Source organism: Macaca mulatta, chromosome 13 (genome assembly GCF_049350105.2).
Source record: "Macaca mulatta isolate MMU2019108-1 chromosome 13, T2T-MMU8v2.0, whole genome shotgun sequence".
In the NCBI taxonomy this organism is placed as follows: domain Eukaryota; kingdom Metazoa; phylum Chordata; class Mammalia; order Primates; family Cercopithecidae; genus Macaca; species Macaca mulatta.
In genome coordinates this window covers 101455426-101478622 of record NC_133418.1, presented here as the reverse complement: position 1 = coordinate 101478622, position 23197 = coordinate 101455426, and the positions used below count along the sequence as shown (strand labels likewise).

At 51.3% G+C, this 23197-nt stretch overlaps 1 protein-coding gene across 3 annotated transcripts in view; it reads left to right on the top strand.

Annotated features, from left to right (window-relative positions):
- The window catches only part of KLHL29 (kelch like family member 29), a 327580-nt gene that overhangs the window by 173533 nt on the left and 130850 nt on the right, over window positions 1-23197 (top strand). For all 3 annotated transcript variants that reach the window (XM_077960078.1, XM_077960077.1, XM_077960079.1), the window contains one exon: window positions 4914-5243. In XM_077960078.1, coding sequence (XP_077816204.1) covers window positions 4914-5243 — 330 coding nt within the window. The remainder of the gene's footprint in view (window positions 1-4913; window positions 5244-23197) is intronic.

The following is a 23197-nucleotide window of genomic DNA, read 5'->3' as shown; positions in this document are numbered from 1 at the left end:
ACCTGTATGCCCATGGGACCTTGTGGCACAGTGGCTCGGTGCCCAGCAGAAAATACTTAAGTTGCCACCTCTGGTGCTGGCAGTCTGCCATCTCACTCAGGGTAAACCGTGCAACACCTTTCTTTCATGACGTTTGAGAGGGGAAATTAAATTGAGGAATGAAGTCTCACCGAAATGCTGGCATGCAAATTCTTGACCTTTGTTTTGAGTACACCTAATGAGGCTGAAACTAGATTCTGGGCTCCAGGCTCCAAGTCTCCATCTCCTGCCTGGCATTTAAAGGAGACTTGAGGAGCTAAGCATCAGGGTGGGGGGTGGGAGTGTTGGGAGGTGAAGGGCGCTGGGGCCTGGGCTTTGCTTTCATGCACCAGAACTGTAAGGTGCGGGCACGGCATGGCCCAGCAGGTGGTCCCCAAGGCAAAGAGTGGAGAGGTTTTACTGGGGTCTAGGAGACCCCTTTGACCTGATCCCAAGCACATCCAGGCATGTCTCAGGGGAGCAGTGTTGCTGGCCACCCTCAGTGCATACCCTCCTCACCTCCACCCTCCCCAGCTGGAAGGAGATGGCTTCTTTGGCAATATGTGAGGTTGTGTTGTTTTGTAGGAAGGTAGAGGCTGATTTATCACATCAGTCAGGCCAGGCTAGGCTGTGCTTAGGTAACACATAGACTGCCAATCTCAGCGTGTTATCACAACAAAGATTCACGCCCCCATTATGCAACATCCAGTGTGCGCAGAGAAACGCTCTTCCATCAGATGGTGGCACCATCTGGAACATGTGGCCTCCAAGGTTGCCATGACGAGCACAGGGAACTGAGGGTCATAGATGTTTGTAAAGGACCAGGTCTGGAAGCAGTCTCCATCCCCTCCCCACCCATCCTATCCGCCAGACTCCAGACACAGGAGCCCAGCTTAACTGCAATGGCAGCTGGGAGAGTTCCTCCTTGTGCCCAGAAAGAGGACATACTGTGGTGAATACATAACATCCTCTCTGCCACATTAGGATCCAACCCTAGGGAGGCAGTGTCCCTGAGGCCGTGATAATCAGCATGAGCCCCTTGTTAGCAGGTCAGCCTTGGGAGAGGCGTCTACACTGTGAGCCCAGCTCACCTCGACATGCAGATATTCTCTGTTCAGGCCTGTCCTTGGAGGCTCAAGGTCTGATTTACTAGGACTGTAGGACATTTTCTCTCTCTCTCTCTCTTTTTTAATTTTTGTCTCATTCTGTCACCCAGGCTGACGTACAGTGGCACGATCTTGGCTTACTGCAACCTCCACCTCCTGGGTTCAAGCGATTCTCATGCCTCAGCTTCCTGAGTAGCTGGGACTACAGACACATGCCACCATGCCCAGTTAATTTTCGTTTTTTTTTTTTTTTTTTTTTTTTGGTAGAGATGGGGTTTTACCATGTCGGCCAGGCTGGTCTTGAACTCCTAGCCTCAAGTGATCCTCCTGCCTTGGCCTCCCAAAGTGCTGGGATTACAGGCATGAGCCCCCACGCCCAGGCTAAGATAGGATGTTTTCTTACTCCAGCACCTACATGGAACTTCCAGTCAGGAGACTCAACGTTTCTTTCTTTGTCTAAGGTTTTCTCTTCACACAAATGTGTTTGTCCTCTCTGGAAGTGCTCAGCAATTAAGAAAAAACAAGCATTTGTTTAATCATTCATTCAGCACACAGGTACTGAACACCCTTCTTTGACAGGCACTGTTCAGGTTGCTGGGGTCACACAGAGAATGAGGACCCAGGCCCTGTTCTGAAGGTAGCAGATAGACAGCAGCCGTGGCTGTAGGGAGGGTGGGTACCGTTTGCTCAGGGACTGGAGGAGAGTCTCTCACCTGACCCAGAAGGGGAAAAGTAAGTACAGGCTTCTAGAAGAATCCGTGCCTGAGCTGGGTGGGGTCATAGGCAGTAGCGGGGGGACGGTCAGAAGCCATTCCTGGCAAAAGAGCAGCGTGGACTTGGACCCTGAGCTGAAAGGGGACATGAGGCTTCAGAAACCATAAGGCATTTGGAATGATGGGCCATAGCCTCTGGGGCAGGACGGGATGAATGAGAGGGGATGCTAGAAAAGGGAGCCCGACCAGATCCTCTTCTGGGCTACCAGGAAGAGCTGGAACCTTATATTGATGGACAGGATTTAAAGCAGGAAAGTCAAGTATCATGATCAGAGTTGCCCTTTGCAAAACTCCTGTGGGCATTTGAGTAGAGAATGGCTGAGAAGGGCAAGACTGGGGGCAGGCAGGCAGGCAAGCTGAAATAAGGAGACACTGGGCGACAGTGACGGAAGGTCGTGGCTGCAGATGGAGAAGGGGGTAGATTTGAGAGCAGCTGAGGCAGAGGAATCTAAGACCTATAGGGGGATGGAGGTGAGGAGATAGAGGCGACTTTCTCTGAGGGAGGGAATGCCTGAGGATGGGTGTTTGGACAAAGGAATGTTGCGCTAATTTAGCAACTCTGGGTGTTTAGGCACCTGTGGAACAGCTGGGGGAAGGTGTGCGGCAGGCTGCAGGGAGGTGGGGGTGGTGCTTAAGAGAGAGGAGAGCTGCAAAGGTAGCCTTGGGAGTTATCCGGAAAGAGGGGAGGAGGGATGAGATCATCCAGGGAGAAGCGGAGGAGATCTGGAACCCCGAGGAGCCCCAGCTTTTAAATAATGAGCTGAGGAAGAAGAGCCCGCCAAGGAGACTGAGAAGGAGCAGCCGAGAGGGAGGCGGAGGACTAGGAGAGGGCTGGTATCACCAAAACTGCAGAGGAGGGCTCTGGAAAACAAGGAAGATCAGCCATGTCGCATGTGAGGGAAGTCGAGGACAGCGGCATAAATGTCCCCTTGGACTTAGCAAGCAGGTCACCCTTGACTTCAATGAGAACAGTTCCCATGGAGTGGCCAGGGCGAAGGCCACAGCGGAGCAGGTCACAGAGTGAACAGGATGAGGAAACTGGAGCTAAGTTTAGACAATGCCATCAAGAAGCTCAGCTGAAAAAGTTTATGTGGGGAGATCAAAAGGGAATTGATTTTCATTTTTTAACCAGGTAATATTGGATAGACTTTTTTTCTTTTCTTTTTTTTAATTTTGAGACGGAGTCTTGCTCTGTCGACAGGCTGGAGTGCAGTGGCGCAATCTCGGATCACTGCGACATCTGCCTCCCAGGTTCAAGCGATTCTCCTGCCTCAGCCCCTGAGTAGCTGGTACTACAGGTGCATGCCACCACACCCAACTAATTTTTGTATTTTTAGTAGAGTCGGAGTTTCACCATGTTGGCCAGGATGGTCCCGATCTCTTGCCCTCGTAATCCACCCGCCTTGGCCTCCCAAAGTGCTGGGATTGCAGGCGTGAGCCACCACACCCAGCCTGGATAGACTTTTTAAAAATAATTTCTGTGACATTGTGTAAGCCAGAAAGCATAATGGTGAAATAAATAGTGACACCACACCCAGCTGAAGAAGTTATGGTCAGCTCTATTTCAGGCGGGGCTGCAGGCTTCAACCGGGCTGCAGGGTGGGTTCAGGTCTGCCCGGTGTGCCTGGCAGAGGGGATGATGGCCACCAGGGCACAGGCCAGCATGCAAGTACAACATGGGTAGGAGGCTTTTGGGTTGGGCACAGGCCCTGGCTCCATGGCACCAGAAGTTGACAACTAGGTCTGGATGTGCAAAGTCCGCAGTAGGAACAGGCTTTATAGATAGATATTTTTAAAATAAAGTGGCTCATCTGTCCACTGGCCAAAAATTCCAGGGTGCCTCCCCAAGGCTGAGCTGGACTGGCAGGGTAGGAAAAGGAGCTGGGAACCAGGACTTCTGGGCGCTCACCCCCAGACTGGAAAACAGTTGGAGAATGCAAAAGGCCAAAGGCAACCAAGCTGCAGCTGGGCCATGCCCAGGGTTGTGGGTGTGATGCAGACCCCTACCCTAACCCACCATCACTCGTGCCCTGGCACTGCCACACCCTCTCCCTTCTGCCTCTGCCTCTCCGTGGCCTCTGCAACCAACACCTCCCCTGTGTCTTTACAGCCTTCCTGATCAAGGGTGGGCAGGGAACCCAGCAAATCATGGTAATACTGAGCAAAATGCAATCTTTGGTGATTCAGAAGCCCTTCCAAATATCATGGCGTGTCCAGGTCTCCATGACAACATGGAAGGGCCTTATGCTTAGAGGCTCAGGAGAGCCGTGTGGGAGATGGTCTGGTTAACAGAGGCCAGGGTACACGGGGTCTCTGATGCTGCCCAAGATCAAATCATAGGGCTGTGACAATGAAAGGGAACTCCACTCCTAGAGGCTAACACCCTTTGCGACTTGAGTTGTGCATTTAGCTAGGATCTGAAGGCTGGGGATCCTGGACTCTTTATCACTTTCTAGTACTCGAACCTCGAGGGATAACTTATTCTTAGTGAGGTCCCTCGACCCTCAACTGGGAACCGTCCATGCCCTGCCACCTCACAGGCCACTATAGGAGGAAGAGAGCTTTCTGTAAAGGGCTTTGTCCACTATAAAGTGAGTCTGCACACGCGGGTGACCGTATCCTATCATGTGGTTGAGGAAAACATGTCCTGAGGAGTTCACGGCTCTTTTTTCACAGTGGGGGTGGAGGGGATAAAGTCCCAACCGTAATTAAAATATGCACATTTGTGTTGTTCAGGGCAGTGAGACGTGGCAGAACCAACAGTATCACTTTTAACTGTGGCTGGGTTCAAATCCTGCCTACTTACTTTGGCCACAGGATCCTGGGCAAATCATGTATTCCTTGTCTGCGAAGTGGGGCTAATTAATGATCCATGCTTTGTGGGCTTGCATGACTCTGAAATGAGCTAATGTTTGAAGCCTGTTATTGAACCCAGAGAAGGGGCTTCATGGATGCTGTCCGTTGTCGCTGCCTGCTCCAGTCCTAAATCACCCTTCTCTCCACCCTGTCACCGCAGGTCCGGGCTCTGTTTCCCTGTGAGAAGCCGCCTCGGCCCACCGAGATGTCCCGGCACCACAGCCGCTTCGAAAGAGATTACCGGGTGGGCTGGGACCGCCGCGAGTGGAGCGTCAACGGGACGCATGGGACCACCAGCATCTGCAGCGTCACCTCGGGGGCCGGTGGCGGCACAGCCAGCAGCCTCAGTGCCCGGCCTGGCCTCCTGCCGCTGCCCGTGGTGCCCTCCCGGCTGCCCACCCCCGCTACAGCTCCTGCTCCCTGCACCACCGGCAGCAGCGAGGCCATCACCAGCCTCGTGGCCAGCTCTGCCTCTGCGGTCACCACCAAGGTAAGACCTGGTGTCATCTCTGAGCAGGAGCCGGGTAGAGGGGCCCTGTCTCCCTGCAGGCTCAGGCCAGCCCCACAGGCTCCAGAGCGGCAGCCTGTGCTCCAGACCCTGAGTCCTCCAGAGTCTTGTCCTCCCAGGACCTGGGCCTGGCAACTGTTTGCGAGCGTTCATGAGGGTTTTATTATCCATGAAGTCTTTCTCTGTGACTGACTTGTAGGAAGATAAGCAGGTGCTGAGGCCACTCATTGTCCTATGCCATGTTGATTAGATGTTATTTAATGAGTGAAGTAACAGTGGAACTCCAAGATGGCAATACGGGGTTCCTAAATAGATAACTTGAGACCATGCAAGCGTCCCTGGGGGTGCCAGTAACTTGGGTTTGCAAGAAGATACTGACAAGTAGTAAGTCATAAAGGTGATAAACCCACCCTTTATTAACCACTGGGCCGCGTGTTCTCATATCTATTGTCTCTTCTGAGCCTTGCCACAGCACGATGAGTCAGTACTTTTATCATCCCTGCCTTACAGTTGAGGACACTGAGGCACAGCAAGGGCTCAGTGGGCCTTCTAAGGGCTGGTCCAAGGCTGCTGGTCCAAGGCTGTGGGACCTTTCTGCAGAGGACCCAGGACTTATCCCCACAGCTGACCTCAGGGATGTCAGCTCCAGGTCATTCCCATTTCTTTTAGAAGAGGCGGCTCCAGCCTCGGGAATGGCAACAGAGGCCAGCCTGTGTTGCTGAACGGAATGTGGAAAACAGTGTTGCCACGGCTCTTGCTTGGCCTTGGGCTGAGCTGGTCCCCAGTCGTGCTGGCTGCTCAGAGCCCCTCAGGCAGCCTGAGTCCTGGAGGGACGGGCCCCTGGCCATGGCTGTGGCAGGAAGCCCATTGGTCCCTATCCTGCTTCCTCAGCGAGCAGGGGCTATGCAGGCTGCCTTTGCCTCTGCTGGCCATTCAGAGCCGCCTCCCAGGAGCCCCCTTGGGGCAGTGTGCACGTACGCTCGTGTATGTGCAAGGATGTGTATGTGTGCGTGCATGTGTGTGTGCACATGTGGGTGTGTCTAGGCTTTTCTTTTCCTGCTTTCAGAAAAGTTGCCAGAGAAGTTAAAGGCGGGGAGCCCCAGCCTGGCCATTGTGAGGTGGCTGTGGCACTGGAAAGCCGCACTCCAGGTGTGCTGCGCCTTTGTCTCCTGGTTTTCAAAACTCCCTTTCAGCCCTGCTTCCCATTAATAACTGTGAGTGCTGCTGGCCGCAGAGCCTGGTGGAGGCCGAGACAATGGAGCTATTGGAGGCTGGCTCGGAGCGCACTGACATCTTGCTGCAGTGCCTTATTGATTTTATTTTCCTGTTATGAAAACACTACCCCACTGAGGCGGGGAGGGAAAGAATGTTGGACAGGGGAGAGGAGATGGAGGATTATTTGGGCATGCTGCCCCCAGGCCAGCCAAACACATTCCTCCCCTGGGCGCCAGCCCAAGCGCTGGTCTGACTCGGTGACCTCTGCCCAGTAGGGCCAGCCGCTAGCCCTGCTGGCCACATCTGGCAGGTGCTCTGCAGGGCCAGCTGTTGGCCATATGGAGAATGGCAGCCACTGGAACCGACTGCTCGGGGCTCCAGGTGGGAGAGAGAGGCTGGGCCCGGAGGCCCTCTTGAAGACGTCTGTCCTTTTAAGGATGCATGTGTTTTTTGGGATGGTGTCGGGCTGCTCTGGGGGATGAAGTGGAGGGGCTCGGTGCTGGGGCTCCCCTCCAGGGCTGTCCTGTCCACAGAGCTCCCCCTTTGCTCCAGAGTGGTTTGATAGTCACCATCCTTGACTGGCCTGACCCCAAACCACAGCCACATGAGAGGAAAGGAACCCAGCCACAGACAGAAAACAACAGCTGGGGCAGGGACTGGGCAGGGTGGCCAGGAAGGGGAGAGGGGCCGAAAGTTCATGCCTGTGAGGACAGCCCGCTCCTTGGCATGTCACAACAGAGGAACTGAATTCTGCCTCCAGCCCAGCCTCTTTCCTGCAGGGGCTTGTTTGATTCCCCAGAATACGCCCCGGTCCCTTGACGCCCAGGAGCACTGGGTTGGGGGAGGGAGGACAGCAGTACTGGCTTCCCAGGCACCCCTGGCACATTTGGGCCACAGTGCCTTCCTGCCGTTCTAGCCTGGCTCCTGCCCGCCCAGAGGCCTGTCCTCTAGCCTATGTATTTGACCCCGTGCCAAGACCACATCAATTCATGGGCAGGCCCAGGCCCAGGTATTTGCAGTTTCCCTGGTCAACAATGTGGGTCTTTACTGAGCAGGCCAGGGCTGGCTGGCTCTTGTCCTCGGGGAGCTCACGGCTCCTTGTGTATAACAAATCTGTGGCCTGGACAGTGTGACCAAATGACCCAAGAATGTCTCTCCCCCTGAAGTTATTGGCAGGGGAAGCTTAGTGCAGTGGATAGGGCCAGACTTTGGAGACAGACTGCCTGGATTTGAATTCCATTCTACCGCTTGCTATATGAGTGACCCTGGACAGGTTACCTGACCTCTCTGGGCCTCACTTCTGTAAAATGGGAAGAGGTCATTGTACTTGCGAGCAGAGTTGCTGTGAGGACTGTGTGGGTTAAAACCTGTGTAAAGTGCTCAGAACAAGCAGAACCTGGCATGTGGTAAGTCGAGACCCGTATCGGTGCTGACCTCTTCCTATCACCGTTGTTACTGTCATCCAGGTGAGGCCTATGGGACGAGACTCTACCCCCTTAGGGAAAGGTGTTCATGTCCTTTTTTTTTCTTGTCTTCAGTCGAGACAGGGTTTCACCATGTTGTCCAGGCTGGTCTTGAACTCCTGTCCTCAAGTGATCCACCCACCTTGGCCTCCCAAAGTGCTGGGATTATACACGTGAGCCACCATGCCCAGCCTGAAAGGTGTTCATTTCTAACCTTACCAAGAGGAAAAGGCAGGTCTTCAGAAAAGACACAGCAGCCAGGCCCCAAGAAAGCAAGGAAAGGAAAGGGCATCTCAAACCTACTCCTTGGCTGGGATTCCAGATGCTCTGTAGGCAGGAGGGAGCTGCGGGGAAGAGGCCATCTAGTGAACTCCAGACTGAGACTGATACAGCCAGGTGACCGAGGGAAGGGAGTTTAAAGCTTTTATTCAACTCTGGGGCCCTTTCCTCTAAGGAAAGCCTATTGTGGAAACAGAGCTGAAACCGCACTCCAGGGGATGGTGGGGTGGGTGGGCGAGGTCGGCCGGGTGGAAGCCAGGAGCAGAGCTGCGTCCCAGCTTGCCAGAGTGTGGGGACAGCTGCTGGAATGTATCCACCGGGTTTCCTGGGTGAAAGGTCTAGAGCCACATGCGGGCCAGAGCCACACTTGGAAACGCAGCAACTGTCCCTGAGGAAGGTGACTGGGGGACTAGTGTCAGTACTGTCAGGCCTTAGTGTCCCCTCTTGGCTGGGCAGGGCGCAGGGTGAACATCACGTGCCCTGGGGGCTGAGGCATCCCATGCCATCACCCTCCCCACCCAGCCCTGTGGGCCTGGTCACCTTCCCAGGCAGGGGCCGGCTTCTGCCAGGCTCTCTGGGTGGGGAGGCTGGCTGTGCTCCCAGCGACTGGCTGATGAGGTGATGACAATTCTTTCCATCACTGCTACTTCAGGCCTGAATTGATTTTTCTACTTCTTCATTTGTCTGTGGCCTAAAGATTCCTCGCGTGTCTTGAAGAAAGGCCAGTTGGACAAGCAGACTCCTGGGCTGCTGAAGTGCAAGGAGGGTCTGGTGGACTCACCCTAGCCCCCCAACACACACTCATGGCTCAGACCAATCAATGGCCTCCCCAGGTCACAAGTTCCAAGAGCCTAAGAGGAGCAGAGTGACCACGTCCTCCAGCCCCTCATTCTACAGGTCACAGTAGTGAGGCCCAAAGAAAATGTGGCCTGCCGAGGTCACCCAGTGAGTTAGAATCAGAACCAGCCTGGGCCAGCTCCTCTTCCCACTCCAGGCTGCCTGGCAGAATGCATTCACCATGGTAACCATGATTGCAGCATTGTTATGGTAACTTTTCCATCCGCTCATCCACCCAGCTGATAGCAAGCAAGAGATTTCAGGCCAGAAAGTGGGCACATTTACCTCTGTGGTATAGGTGAGAAAATTTAAGCCAAAGGTTACGTCGACTCAGCATTTCACCACTGCTGAGAGCTTCAAGCTTTTGAGTCTGACAGTACTGGGACTGAATCCTAGCTCCACCACTTAGAAGCTGAGTATGTCTCTGAACCTGTTGCTTTGTCTCTAAGAATTGGGAATAATCAGTATCCTCCTCATGGGGATGATGTGAGAGCTGGTTAAATTAATATGCATAGAAAAGCTTAAAACACTACCTACCAGGTGGTAAGCACTTGATAAAAGTTAATTTTAGAAAGTTAAACCATTGACTGGGTCTACCCAGTTATCCATACATTTGCGGGGAAACCTGTCCCCTGCTGGTGGTTGGTGCTGGGAGGCTGAAGAAAGATGCATTGGCCTGTCCCCATCCCCTGTCTGATGCGGCACGAGGTCACGCTGAGAAACCGGCATGGCATCCCGTCCCTGGCCCACCACTGTGTGTCTGGTCTGTAGATGGTCTGGACCGCAGGGGCAGGGTGCTCCCGAGAAGCAGAACTGTGACTCCACTGCCAGACCTGTTTGTGGGCCCGAAGGGAAGCCCCAATGCCCCACAGTCGCTGCTGCATGAAATTTAAATTATTCTCAGAAAACCTGCTTGACAGATGAAACAGAAAAGGGACGGCTTCATAAAATGCAATTTTGTTCGTGAAAGAATGGACTCTGCAGAATCCTGGCTGATGTCTTTGTGAAATGTACTGGGGGCTTTTTTTCCTTGTGGTCAGGAGCACTCATGCTGAAACATTCCCATCGTCCCTCAGAGCTAAGCCCTTGAAAATAAATCTAGCTGGGAAGCAGAGGGACTTCGCCTGTGTCGGAGGCCCGAGGAGAACCGAAAGGGGCCGTGAAATCTGCGGGCTTCATCATCAACACTCAAACACCCGGGTTTTGACATTTATGAGCATTTAGGGCTGTCAGGGTGGATATGTGTCATCATAGAGACAACGCTGGGACGATATCTTCCCCATGCACTCCAGCTTCTCTGGAGGAATGCTCCCCTTGAGGGAGAGGATCTGGGATTTCTGTGGGGATCATGTGAGTGACCGCAGGGCCAATGTGGCAGCCCCTCCTGTTGTGTGCTTCTGGGGCCCATGAATGAAGAGAGGATGCTTGTGCACAGAACTCTCATGCCTCTTGTATTCACATTGAAAATCGAAGGCTGCCTTGCCGAGTGGGCTCAGTTAGGAGAATCATTCAAGCCCCTTTCGCCATGAATTTCCAGACTGCAAGTGATTTTATCCAAAGACTGTTGCTTTCTCCATGAACAAGAGTTGTGATTTGCCTTGTGATAAATTATCAGGGAACAATAATGCATTGTGAGATAACACAACCTGTGCACTTTAGTACTGAGCTAATGGATTTTGCCTGTACCTTAAGTTGCAGTTACAGTTTGATCATGTATTCATTGACTTAAAACCTACCTGTCAGTCACAAAGTGTGTACAAAATTGAAATGTCATGATTTCCAAAGCACCCATTTCAAAGCCTGCAGTTTGGGCTGAGTGGTCCGAACTTAAATTTCTGATTAAGGAGGCAAAAAGAGGGAAGAAGATGTATTTTGCCACATTTGTAAGAGACAAGCCTTAGTCTGGGCAAAAAAGGTCCATACATGGATTCCAAAATAAAGATATCCAAAGACTGCATTGACTGGAGCCAGTTGTGTGTGTAAGTTAGCTTTTGCTGCTTGATAATACCCCCAAAACCTGGTGTTTTAAAGCCATAACAGTTCTGTGGTTTGACTGGTCAATACTGGTCTGGGCTGGCTCAGCTGATCTCTGCTGGGCTGTCTCATTTATCTGTGGTCTGCTGTAGATTGGCTAGTGGCTGGGTGATCAGGGATGGTCTCACACACCTGTGATTGGCCAACTGTTGGCCAAGGTGCCTCAGTCCTTTGTGGCCTGTCATCCTCCATCCAGCTATCTCAGGCTCATTCACACGGTGGTCTCAGGGGACCAAGAGCAGCAAGAGAGCAAGGTTAATGCACAGATGTTTTTCCAACCTCTTCCTGGGGCATGTTTGCTAAAATCCCATTGGCCAAAGCAGGAGGCATGGCCAAGCCAGATTCAAGGAGTGGGCAAAGAGACCCCGCTTCTTGATGGGAGATACCGCAACACCACATTGCAAAGGGACAGGCATCTAAGGTTGGAAAGAATTGTGATCATTTTTGCAATCTACCCACGGAGTGTTCCCAGCATGTTTGTTTAGGCACAGTCATTCACCCTTCAGTTCTGGCCAAGGCTGGCATGCCTCAGGCAGAAAGGATTACTCTCTCATATGGCCTGATATAGATGTGGGACACTTAGGACCCACGCACATCTATCTACTCAAAGAACTGGCTAATGAGGTTGAAAAGAAGACACGCGGCAAGGATTATGCTGCTAGGGAATGGACTGTCCGGTTGGCTCTCAGGGGACCTCGCAGGTACACTGACCTTGGCTTCTAAGTTCAGAAGTGCCAATGCTTGATCCTGTCGCTGCTCCCGGGTTGGTGGGACTGGAACACTGCTGTCCCCAGGACATGCACAAGGACAGATAGATGCTAACCTATTGATTTGGAATTTAAAAATCACCCCAAGGAGGCCACCTTCATGGACTTTGACCAGAGGCTTTCTCCCTGTGAAAATCTACTTGGGAAAACAAATTCTGGTAGGGAGACTTCCTGATGAGTCTGAAATCAGGAAAGGGAGCCTGTTGCATGATGCAGTATTCATTAACCACAGATTCGGATAGCCCAGTGCCTGTTTCTCCTAATAGGATAAATCCTGTGCAGTTCCCCAAAAGCCCTTAGAAGGACCTCTTCTTAAATTAAATTAGGTTTTCTGCAAAGAGCATCACTCAAGATGAACATAAATCTACTTCTTATTCAGTTCTAATGGTTTTCTCTGTTTTGTTTAATTACTCATGTTGCAATTAAACAATTTTTTTCCCTTGAGGAAGGACAGTATTTTAGCTACATTATGGGTTAAATAGGCTTTGGAGAACTAGCCTGGGAGTCTCATCACCATTTATAACATTGTTTTTTTATAGGGAAAGTATGTTCTAAAATCTAAACAGCCAAATTACAAATGAACTTTCAGAACCCAACCCATTTGTTAACTAGGAACTGTCTGTAATGCTAAAAATAACTTGGGGAAATAAACTTAAAAAGGAGAGCTTAATGCATCTCAGTATCATTTATCTACCATCAGCCCCTACACAGTTAGTTTAATTTCATTGAGGGAATGTCCTCCAAACCCAGACTGACCCTATCCCTGTTCTTCTTACTTTCATGGTACAGCCAGCCAGACTGGCCTGAGACTTCCAAAAGTGCAATGCCATGGGGAAGAGGCATTGTGGAAGTCTCTGCAGAGAAGAGCTGATGTAACTTAATGGATTACCAATCAGTTTCAACACTCCGTTTGTTGCCCTAAAAGGAAGGTTTAGGAGAATTCCGTGTACTGCTCTGGCTGCAGTCTCAACTAGTCGTGGCATATTAATTTGCATTGTGAATCTGCCTCTCTAGAACCCGTAGGCAAGAAACCTCATTTTCCTCTGGTAAATAAAGAGCCCTGAGAATTGAGCAGAGTGAGTGGGCCAGGCATCTGTATGCACTCAGAGACTGCTGTCACACGCCTTTCCTATTGATGGCAGCAAAATTCTGCATGCCCAGCTTCCCCTCCTCTGCTTCCCGGAAAAGGTGGGTGAATACTTTGTACCCTTCTGGAACTGTAAAAAGGAGTCCCGGGAGCTGGGGAATGGTGCGAGGTGCACGTCTCAATAGCAGAAGGCCAGTTGTCCGCACCTCTGTCCCTTGACTTAAATTGTTGGCTGCTGTTCCCTGCAGTCCCTTAAGAAAACACCCCTCAGCCACCCACGGGGCCACCCTTGCTAGACCTGCTCCCCAAGGCTCAAGTGTCAAGGTTAGGTTTGTGGTTCTCTGTCCTCCACTCCTGCCTTCCTTTGCCCTTAGAGGGCCACACAGTTTCCCCCTGGCCCCGCAACCCCAGGCTGCCAGCAGGTAGGGCTCTTGCCCGGCCCAGATGGAGCTGTGGATGGATAGAGAAAGTCACTCACATTCCACGTTCTTATTTTTTTTCACACCTGGAGGGGTGGAGACTCAAAACCCACCTGGGCCCCCCTTGTCTAAGGCAGTCGGCTAGGGTAGGGAATGGGGGGATCCTGTTGGGGTATCCCGGTGGCTCATGCTTTCAGATTTGATTGCTTTATTTTAAAAACATGGATTTGAATGACCGAGAGTCACCTGGGGCAGAAAGGACAAACCTTTGAGTCCAGCTTCATGGATGGCCAGATCCATCCGGAGCATCCTGAACTCGTTCTCTTCCCACTGGCCATGAGGTCAGGTCCTCCCAGTGTGACGCTTCTCTCCTTTGTCCAGAGTGGATCTGCCCAGCTCTCCCAGCATTCGGGCCAGCCCTGGGCCATGGCTCTGGTGTCTCTGTGATTATCTTTGCAATTCTAGAACAGCACTGGCCTTGAGGCTGCCCTCAGGAGACTTCTCTGGCACGACAAAGGGACTCAGTATAGGACAGCCTCTTTACGAAAACACACCCAGTCGAGGGCCAGACTGATGGTGAACACGACCCAGATTCTTCACCTACTACTTAAAGTATCCCTAGTTCAGGTTAGAAGTGGCCCTCAGGCTGGAGGGTGGCAGGGGATGGAGGTAGGAATGGGGGCATGGGCTGAGCCTACCTGGTGAGTTGGTTGTGCCAGCTGCAGGCAGAGCTGGAGAATGAGCCAGGCCTGACAAAGTGACCTCGTGGTCTGTAATGGGCATTGCTGCCCATTTGTCCGACATTCATTTTCTCTCCTTCTCCCTTCCCAGTGGAACCCCCATTCTGCTTAGGTATCCACCACCTCGTATGCTCAAAGAAAAGTGAATCCCAGCCCCTGGTGAGAATATGATTCTGGCCAGGCATGGTGATGGCGCTTCCCCTCCCCGTCGTTAGTTTAGGAAAGGGTCATGTGAGGCAGTTCTGGAATAGAATATGAGGATAATCCCGCCTGGGGTTTCTGGAAAAGGTTTCCTTGCTTTTAAGGAAGAGTCACAAGAAAAAAAGTCATCCTTCGCCCTCCAGACATTGTCATGACTGGAATATGGTGCCTTGAACTGTTGTAACCTTCCTGCTACAAGCCTGAGGATGAAGCCAGCACATGAGCAGAGAGAAAGCAAGAGGAGAAAACATGAGGAGAAAACAGGAGAGTTCCAGATATACAAGAGAGTTCTCACATGAGGAGAAAACAAGAGAGTTCCAGATGTACCAAACCAGAGCCCTGGTTGCTCTGGGCTTCTTGTTGTGTGAGCCAATACATTTTCTAGTTGTGTGAAAAAGAAATAAAAAACAACCGCCTCCATTGCACAGACGGCTCCCAAGCGACAGCCGTGGGTGCCTCCTCTCTCTCCTAGACCTCACCAGGCGTGTTGGTTTGCTAAAAGCAGCTGCAGTGACCTTCGTGAGTACCCTCTCCTATTACTCATTCATCCCAGCACTCGCTGCTGCATACAGGGTTGCTGCTATCTGTTGCTTCCCTGAATGTCAATACCAGGACACAGCTTACTATCGCCACACTCCTATGTGTCAGTGGGTCTGTGTTTCTGTCTGAGGGAAATCCACTAACACACTGGTACGTGAGCCAGGAGGTCACTGGAGAGCATCACCCCACCACCCACTTTAGCCACCCTGAAATTCCCAAACATAGGAAGATCTCTCATGCCCCAGGGCCTTTGCACCTGCCACTCCGTCTTCCTAGCATTGTCATTTCCTCTCTTTCCTGCCCAGAAAAAGTTCACCCTACAACTGAGAACCTAAAGGTTACCACCCCCTATGATGGGGAAACATTTTTTGCTATTATTTCTCTTGTTCCTATAACACTTTTGTTTACGTTCCTATTATAATACCTCAATATTATGTGAAGCTTACCCATTTATTTATTTGTCTCCTTATGAGGCAGCGAACTCTGTAAAAATCAGCGGCTCATGATGCCCAGTCTATAGAGGCTCTCAGTATGTGTTGGAGGTCAGAATGAATGGATTAATGTACATGAATATTTATTAATGTATTTAACCACTATTGTTGAGTTAGGGAAGTCGAATCCTTTGACATCATCTCAACTTGCCTACTAACTGAGAGAAGATAGTGGAGCAGCCTCCAAAAACAGTAATTTCTGTGGGTGCCATGATGAGGATGATGAAGACGTAACCCCGTGGTGAGCTAGCATGAAGCCCTCATGGGTTCATAGTTGGGGCCTGAGCCCGGATGATAAAGCTGTGTTGGGGGCGCAGATTTTACATCATCGGGGCTTTTGCTGTAGTTACTGTGCCCTTCCCATCTCTCGTAGAGCATTTGGAGTCACAGTATCACAACCCTTTCCTTCAAATATTTGCATCTTCTCAAGATTTTACTCTGACTTTCTTGTAATCCTCTGCAGCTTTTTGCATTTATTTATTTTATTTAAGGCACTCATCTAGTAATTACTTTATTGCAGGCACTGTTGTAAGTACTTTACCAATGTGAACTTTTTTAATCCTCATTATAACTCTCCGAGTAATTATTATTAGCACCACTTCAGACATGAGAAAGACTAAGAAACTTGCCCCAGATCACTCAGCAGAGTGGGATTCATCACCTAGAGCTGCTCTGGGTAGGCCCAGCCCAGGACAACCCTGGTGAAACTGGTTGGATGAGCAGCTGGATGCATACAGGTTCAAGGCACATCCTTCCCCAGTGCTGGCGACACCACCTGAAGGTGCAACCACACACTCCCCACAGGAACAGTTTTGCTCATAACGGTTTGAAACAACCAACAAATGTCAGGACCAAAAGGCACAAGGATTGCATGGTCGAGCCCCAGACCTCATAGACAGCCAGCTGCAGTCCTCTTCCTTTTGTCTGATCAGGCGACCTTTTTTCCTTAACAGCCAGGTAGGGTGGTACAGATAGCACTCACGTGCAGGATGCTTGGGCCTTAGAGCTCTGGCCTCTCTTTCTTTCTGAGGGTTTCTTGTTTTGCCCCCAAGACATAGTGCATGGCCAGTGTTTGCGCTCCAGGCCCCGCTTTCAGAGGCGATGGCCCAGTTCCGTCGCAGAAGGGCAGTCACAGCCATCAAGACCGTCCGCAGGTGTTGCTGGGCAGGCCTTGAATATATCCAAGCTCAGGAAAGCAGCTGCCTCTCGCTGGTCCCTCAGTCGTTCTTGGTGGATTTGAACCTGGGCTGGGAATGGGAGGTACAGCAGAATCATTGGCAGGACGTTTGTGTATGTCGGGGGCAGGGCAGCCACAATTTGCCGCTGTCTTCCCTGTGAGCTCAGCACCACTTTGGAGGAGGAGAGAGAAGAAGGAAAAGGTCACTGTGGTTATGGCTTTCGTCTCAAGCCCTGTTTCCATGAGATCTTTCCTGGGTTGGGGAAGGAGAGACCCTATTTGAGGAGGCTGCTCAGAGTGATGAAAAGCACCCTAGGCTGGGGTCAGGAGGTGGCAGTCAGGACCCATGTTCATACTTGACCGACTGAGTGACTTTAAGGTGCAACGCTGAAGCTCTCTGAGACTGTTTCCATATCTATAAGCTGTGCACAAGAATGTCCACCTCACCGGGCTGTTGTGGGGTCTAAGTGAAACAGCTGGGTGAAAGCGCTTTATTAAAATAAATGCCCTGGTTCGTGGAGACAAAAGGTAGATTAGAGGTTACCAGGGGCTAGTGTGGAGGGAAGGGACAGGGAGTTTTTGCTTAACGGGTAGAGTTTCTGTTTGGGATGATGCAAAAGCTTTGGAAATAGTGGTGACAGTCACATGGCACTGCGACTGCAGTGAATGCCACTAAACTGTATGCTTGAAAATGGGGAAAATGGCAAATTTTATGTTAGCACATTTTGCTACAGTGAAAAAAAGAAAACTCAAACCTAAAGAATAATGAATGAATGAATACCCACCATGGGAAGAGAGAAGCAATGTCTGAGCATAAATTCAGGGACAGCTGATGCACCACGCCATTTCCTTGATGAAGAGAAATAGGGTGTCGGTCACAGGGAGCAGAATGGAAGCCCATCAGATGACGGGTCTTCATGCAGACCAGCGTGTGCTTGACTGAATATGAGGAAGGGCTTTTGAGGAATGGGCGGGAGGGTGGCCCAGCCCCCAGGGAAGGTTCCTGGGAAAATGTGGGATTGGCATGACTGAGGATCCCCATCAGGACTCACCAGGTAACCTGATCTGGGTAGAAGGGCTCTCCACTCTCCTATTTGCTCCTCCCCCAACAGCAGCAGCTCTGCAGGCTCAGAGCTACCCGGCCACAGGGTTACTGCCAAGCACAGTGGGCAGGCCCTTAAGAAAGAGAGTTATGGTGGACACCAGAGCTGTGGAGGAGCATCTTTGTGGTCCATTTCTCTAGCACCCCAGAAAGCGGGGCCGAAGGTGAGGCGTCAGCTATGCGTATTCAGAGGCAGGTTATATGTCTCACTAGCATCAAGCCCACCAGAGCCCAGCTCTGGGCTTGAAATATGCACCTGGCACAAGTGTGCGCTTTAACCCTGTGTACTCAGCAACCTTTCTAAGAAGCAAGTCTGGGCTGCCAGCCAGCCAGGACCTGAGATGTGTCCTTGGGGTTGCCGCCAGCATCATCATTGTCATTGTCACCATCACTGACATTTACTGAGTGCTCACTGGGAGCCAGCCACTGCTGCAAGTGTTTTTGCCTGTGAACCTCTCCACTCTCACAATTGCATGAGGTTGGGGCCATAACTGTCCTCATTAAATAACCTCGGGAGGTGGTATCATGTCCAGGGTCACAGAGCCCCAGAACCGGGTTCACGGCCTCTTTATGATGCTGCCGGTAATGTGGAGACACAGGCCTGCCTCAGGGCAGAAACAGCCCCTGCTTTGAAGATGAGTCTGATCCTGAGAAGAAAGTGACAGAGGAGGAGAGAGAGAGGGGAAAAGATGCAGGCCCCAGCAGCTCACCCACCGGAGCTCCGGAACCTGCCCACTCCACCCGGTGCAGGAACCTCCACCCAGCCAGTTGCTCAGAGCGTGGCAGATAGAGTCCCTGGTGGACGCCGGAGCCATGGAGGGGCATGTTTGTGGTCAATTCCTCTCGCACCCCCAAGAGCTGGGCTGAAAGTGAAGCCTCAGCTATACCGCGTCACCATCGCCTCTTCCATTGTAAATATGCTGAGAGGACTGGGCGCGGTGGCTCATGCCTGTAGTCCCAGCACCTTGGGAGGCCGAGGCAGGTGGATCACCTGAGGTCAGGAGTTGGAGACCAGCCTGACCAACAGTGAAACCCCGTCTCTAGTAAAAATTAGCTGGGCGTGGTGGTGGGCACCTGTACTCTCAGCTGCTTGGGAGGCTGAGGCAGGAGAATTGCTTGAACCCAGGAGGCGGAGGTTGCCGTGAGCCAAGATAGTGCCATTGTGCTCCAGCCTGGGCAACAGAGCAAGACTCTATCTCAAAACAACAACAACAACAACAAAAACCCAGAAATATGCTGAGCGTGTAAGTTTTATTCTTCCACAATATTAGGCTGAGGAGATGATATTGAGCAAAATATATTATACCCATAACTCATATTAATGGGAATTCAATAGTGGCAACTTGTCATCTGCTGAGACTAGAAGGGAATATTATGAATATTGCATTATAATGGCGTTAAAAAGGCGTTATGAATTAGGTTCTATGTATCACATCGGGTTCCTTGTAAATAACTGAGGAAGAAACTGGTACTTGGAATTTGGGGTTATCCATTTTTGAGACCCCAGCAGTTCCCTCACCGAGCTGATGGGGCCCCATTGATCTGACCACTCACTGGGCCACAGGGGAAGTCTGCACCTGTCATGAGCGATGGCTTTGTAAAATGAGCACCGAGCAGAAATGAGTAACCGCCGCGTCCAGCAACGGACTGTGCGTTTTTCCTCCAAAATCTTCCCAAGTCCGGATATTCTGTGTCCCTCGCCTTCAGTCACTAGAACTCTGGTGGCATCTGAGTTGGCAGCAGCCTCCCCACCACCACTCACACCCGCCTCTGGCCCCCTCAGTGGCAAAGACTTGAGCCTTGATATACCCACGGTCAGATAGTCAGTCAGGCACCAGCATCTTTGTCCCTGGTGGAAGAGCCAGGGTGTCCAGCCACCACCCATCTTCACGTGGGCTTCTCTGTCCTGTCCTGAAGGACTCCACCACCTGCTGGCTGTGCCTCCAGATCCTCAAGGCCCCGGGATGGAAGGCAGCCAGGAGCTTCACAGGCGGCTCCACTGTAGTGCGTCTTCTTTAGTTCAGAACTGGTATCTCCACATGGTCCCATGAAAGATCAGTAGGAGCCGGTGCAGTGGCTCACGCCTATAATCCCAGCACTTTGGGAGGCCAAGGTGGGCGGATCACCTGAGGTTAGGAGTTCAAGACCAGCCTGGCCAACATGGTGAAACCCCCATCTCTACTAAAAATACACAAATTAGCTAGGCATGTTGGCATGAGTCTTTAATCTCAGCTCCTCGGGAGGCTGAGGCAGGAGAATTGCTTGAACCAAGGAGGCGGAGGTTGCAGTGAGCTGAGATTGCTCCATTGCACTCCAGCCTGGGCAATAGAGCAAGACTTTGTCTAAAAAAAGGGGGGCGGGCATGCACAGTGGCTCACACCTGTAATCCCAACACTTTGGGAGGCCGAGGCAGGTGGATCACCTGTGATCAGGAGTTCAAGACCAGCCTGGCAAACATGACAAAACCCCCGTCTCTACTAAAAATACAAAAATTAGCTGAGTGTGGTGGTGGGCGCCTGTAATCCCAGCTACTCTGGAGGCTGAGGCAAGAGAATTGCTTGAACCTGGGAAGCAGAGGTTGCAATGAGCCAAGATCGCGCCATTGCACTCCTGCCTGGGCGACTAGGCGAAACTTCATCTCAAAAAAAAAAAAGAAAGATCAGTAGGGCTTCCTGGCTAGTCAGGTCTGTCATTTAGTTATCAAAGCCCAGAACTTGGCTTGGAGCAGGGGAGTGGCTGCCTCCAAGGAAAATCTGAAAGCAGAGTAGGGGAGGAGCAGGCAGACGCTCATCCTGTCTCTCTTCGGAATGCCCTTGAGATCTGACCCTGTGCCATGGAGGGACTCCAGGAGCAGAAGAAAGCTTCCTGTGACCGTGGCCGACCCTGTGGGCCATTCTGAAGCCACTGAGCATCGGTAAATGATGTGATTCCTCCCTGTCATTGGGGTGTTGTTTGTCCCTGGATTTTCAGTTTGACTTCTGTCCTATGGCGTGCCTGAGGGTGCCAAGAGACAGGAAGAAGCTGCTGTGGTTTGAGAGGCAGTCAGGGCCAAAAGGTTTCTTTGCCTGCAGGTAAAACCATCAGTCGCTTAGCCAACCACATTAATCCTAGCTGGGATACCACTGCACGCCAGCAACATAAGTTCTTAACATACCTCTTGGCCTGCACAGCGATGGGATTAGGAGCCCAGACTCTCCCACTTTCTGTGTGACCTTAGCAAGTTGCTTACCCTCTCAGAACATTGGTTTCCTCTTCTATAAAATGAGATCATAATACTATCCATTTCATTGGGTTGTGGGAAAGATTAAATGAGTTAATGATACAAAGCACTTACATCAGTGTCTGCATCCAGAACAGACTCCATAAGTGTGATCCGTTATTATTACCCTGGTCTTCATTGGGTGACCTCCTCCTCTCTGCCTGTCGCTTTCCCTCCAGAATGAAGGTCCTTCAGACAAAAGACCTGTCCTCTTAGGTTCTGCATTGCTGGCACCTTCCGCTTGCCTGTCATGTGCTCAGTAAATATGTGTTGAATTATCAAGTTGAATTGTGGGTAGAAGGGGTAGTCATGGAAATCCACTCGCTTTACTGAAAAATAGCTGTGCACTTTTGAAAATTATGTTTCTTTTCCACGGTCGTATATTCTCATTTCAGAGGAGCCCTGTGGCCGCCTCTCGTCCTTTGTGTGGCTGGCATCTCGGCGACAGTGCTCAACAGTCTACAGATCAATTAGGCATGTATTGGCATGCATGTAGCGCCTCGCTAATTAAAGGAATCCCAAAGTCAGGCATTTTGCAGAGCACTTGCTGTGCCTGCATGAAATGGGAAATCATCACCTCTATCTGATGTTCTCAAACCCAGCACCGTGCCCCCCGTAGTCCTGGGCTCTGGCTCCCGTTCTGTTTGTTGGTGGTTGTAGTTATGGTTGTTTTTGTTGTCATTGTTCTTTTGTTTTGTTTTTTAAGCCATTTGTGGAGGGCCAGGCCCTGTGCCAAGAGCTTTATATGTTTTGTCTCCATTCTTAAAGCAACCCCATGTGGTAAGTCTATAGTTCTGCCCATTTACACAGAAGGAAACTGAGTTTTGAAAAGCCTGAGAACTTGCTCCATGTGCTAGCTCATACGTGGTATTACAGAAATGGGGCTTGAACTCAGACCTTTTTTACTTTGAAGCCTATGACTCTAACTCGCAATTCCTTTCCCCAGATGTCTGCCCTTAGGTATCTGCCCGAACCTCAAATATTAAATTCCCAGAACAGAGCTTCCTATCCTCAGCCTCAAAGCTGTGCCTTCTTCTGCACGCCTGGCTCAGGGCTCAGGCTTCCCGCCCACCCAACAGGTGCGGCCACATGACTTTTCCCTCCCTCGCCATCCTCATTACTGCCCATCAGTGAGCCGAGGTCCACCTTCGGAGATTTCTGGAATCCATCCTTTTCCCTCCAGTCCCCACTCCACTGCCATAGTCCAGGCCCATCATATCTCACTTGGGACAGAGATGGCCTCTCCTAGCTTCCTGCCTCCAATCTGCCCACTCTGTCACATCCATTCTTTTTTTTATTTTTTTGAAACAGAGTCTCGCTCTGTTGCCCAGGCTGGAGTGCAGTGGCGCCATCTCGGATCACTGCAAGCTCCGCCTCCCGGGTTCACACTGTTCTCCTGCCTCAGCCTCCCGAGTAGCTGGGACTACAGGCACCCGCCACCACGCCCGGCTAATTTTTTGTATTTTTAGTAGAGGCGGGGTTTCACCGAGTTGGCCAGAATGGTCTCAATCTCCTGACCCTGTGATCTGCCCGCCTCAGCCTCCCAAAGTGCTGGGATTATAGGTGTGAGCCACTACGCCCAGCCCATCCTTTTTTTTCAAGTTTGCAGTTACTCCATATTTGCCCTGAAGGAAAAGTGGCTTAAGACCCTTGGCGATCCCACCTCTTCCGGCTTCACCAAGCCTCATCTGTCACTTCTGCACCCCCACCCCCGTTGGGTCTTACATTTCAGCCAGACAGCTGCATGCCCCAACCCTGACGTGGGTGAGTTCAACTGGCGCGTGTGTGAGTGACTCCTGGTCCTGTGTCAGGCAGAACACAAATCAGAAAGAACACTGTCCTTAAAGACAGGCAGCCTCGGGTTCATTCCACTGGTAAGCTGCTTAACCATTGTGTGGCCTCATTTTCCTCATCTATAAAATGGAGATAATAACAGTACTACCTTAAAAGAAATTCCACATAAAAAATCTAGCCCAGGCCGGGCGCGGTGGCTCACACCTGTAATCCCAGCACTCTGGGAGGCCGAGGCGGGCGGATCACAAGGTCAGGAGATCAAGACCATCCTGTCTAACACAGTGAAACCTGGTCTCTACTAAAAATACAAAAAAAATTAGCCAGGCATGGTGGCAGGCGGCTATAGTCCCAGCTACTCGGGAGGCCAAGGCAGGAGAATGGCGTGAACCCAGGAGGCAGAACTTGCAGTGAGCCGAAATCACGCCACTGCACTCCAGCCTGGGCGACAGAGTGAGACTCCGTCTCAAAAAACAAACAAAAAAAATATAGCCCATTAGGCTGGGCGCAGTGGCTCACACCTGTAATCCCGGT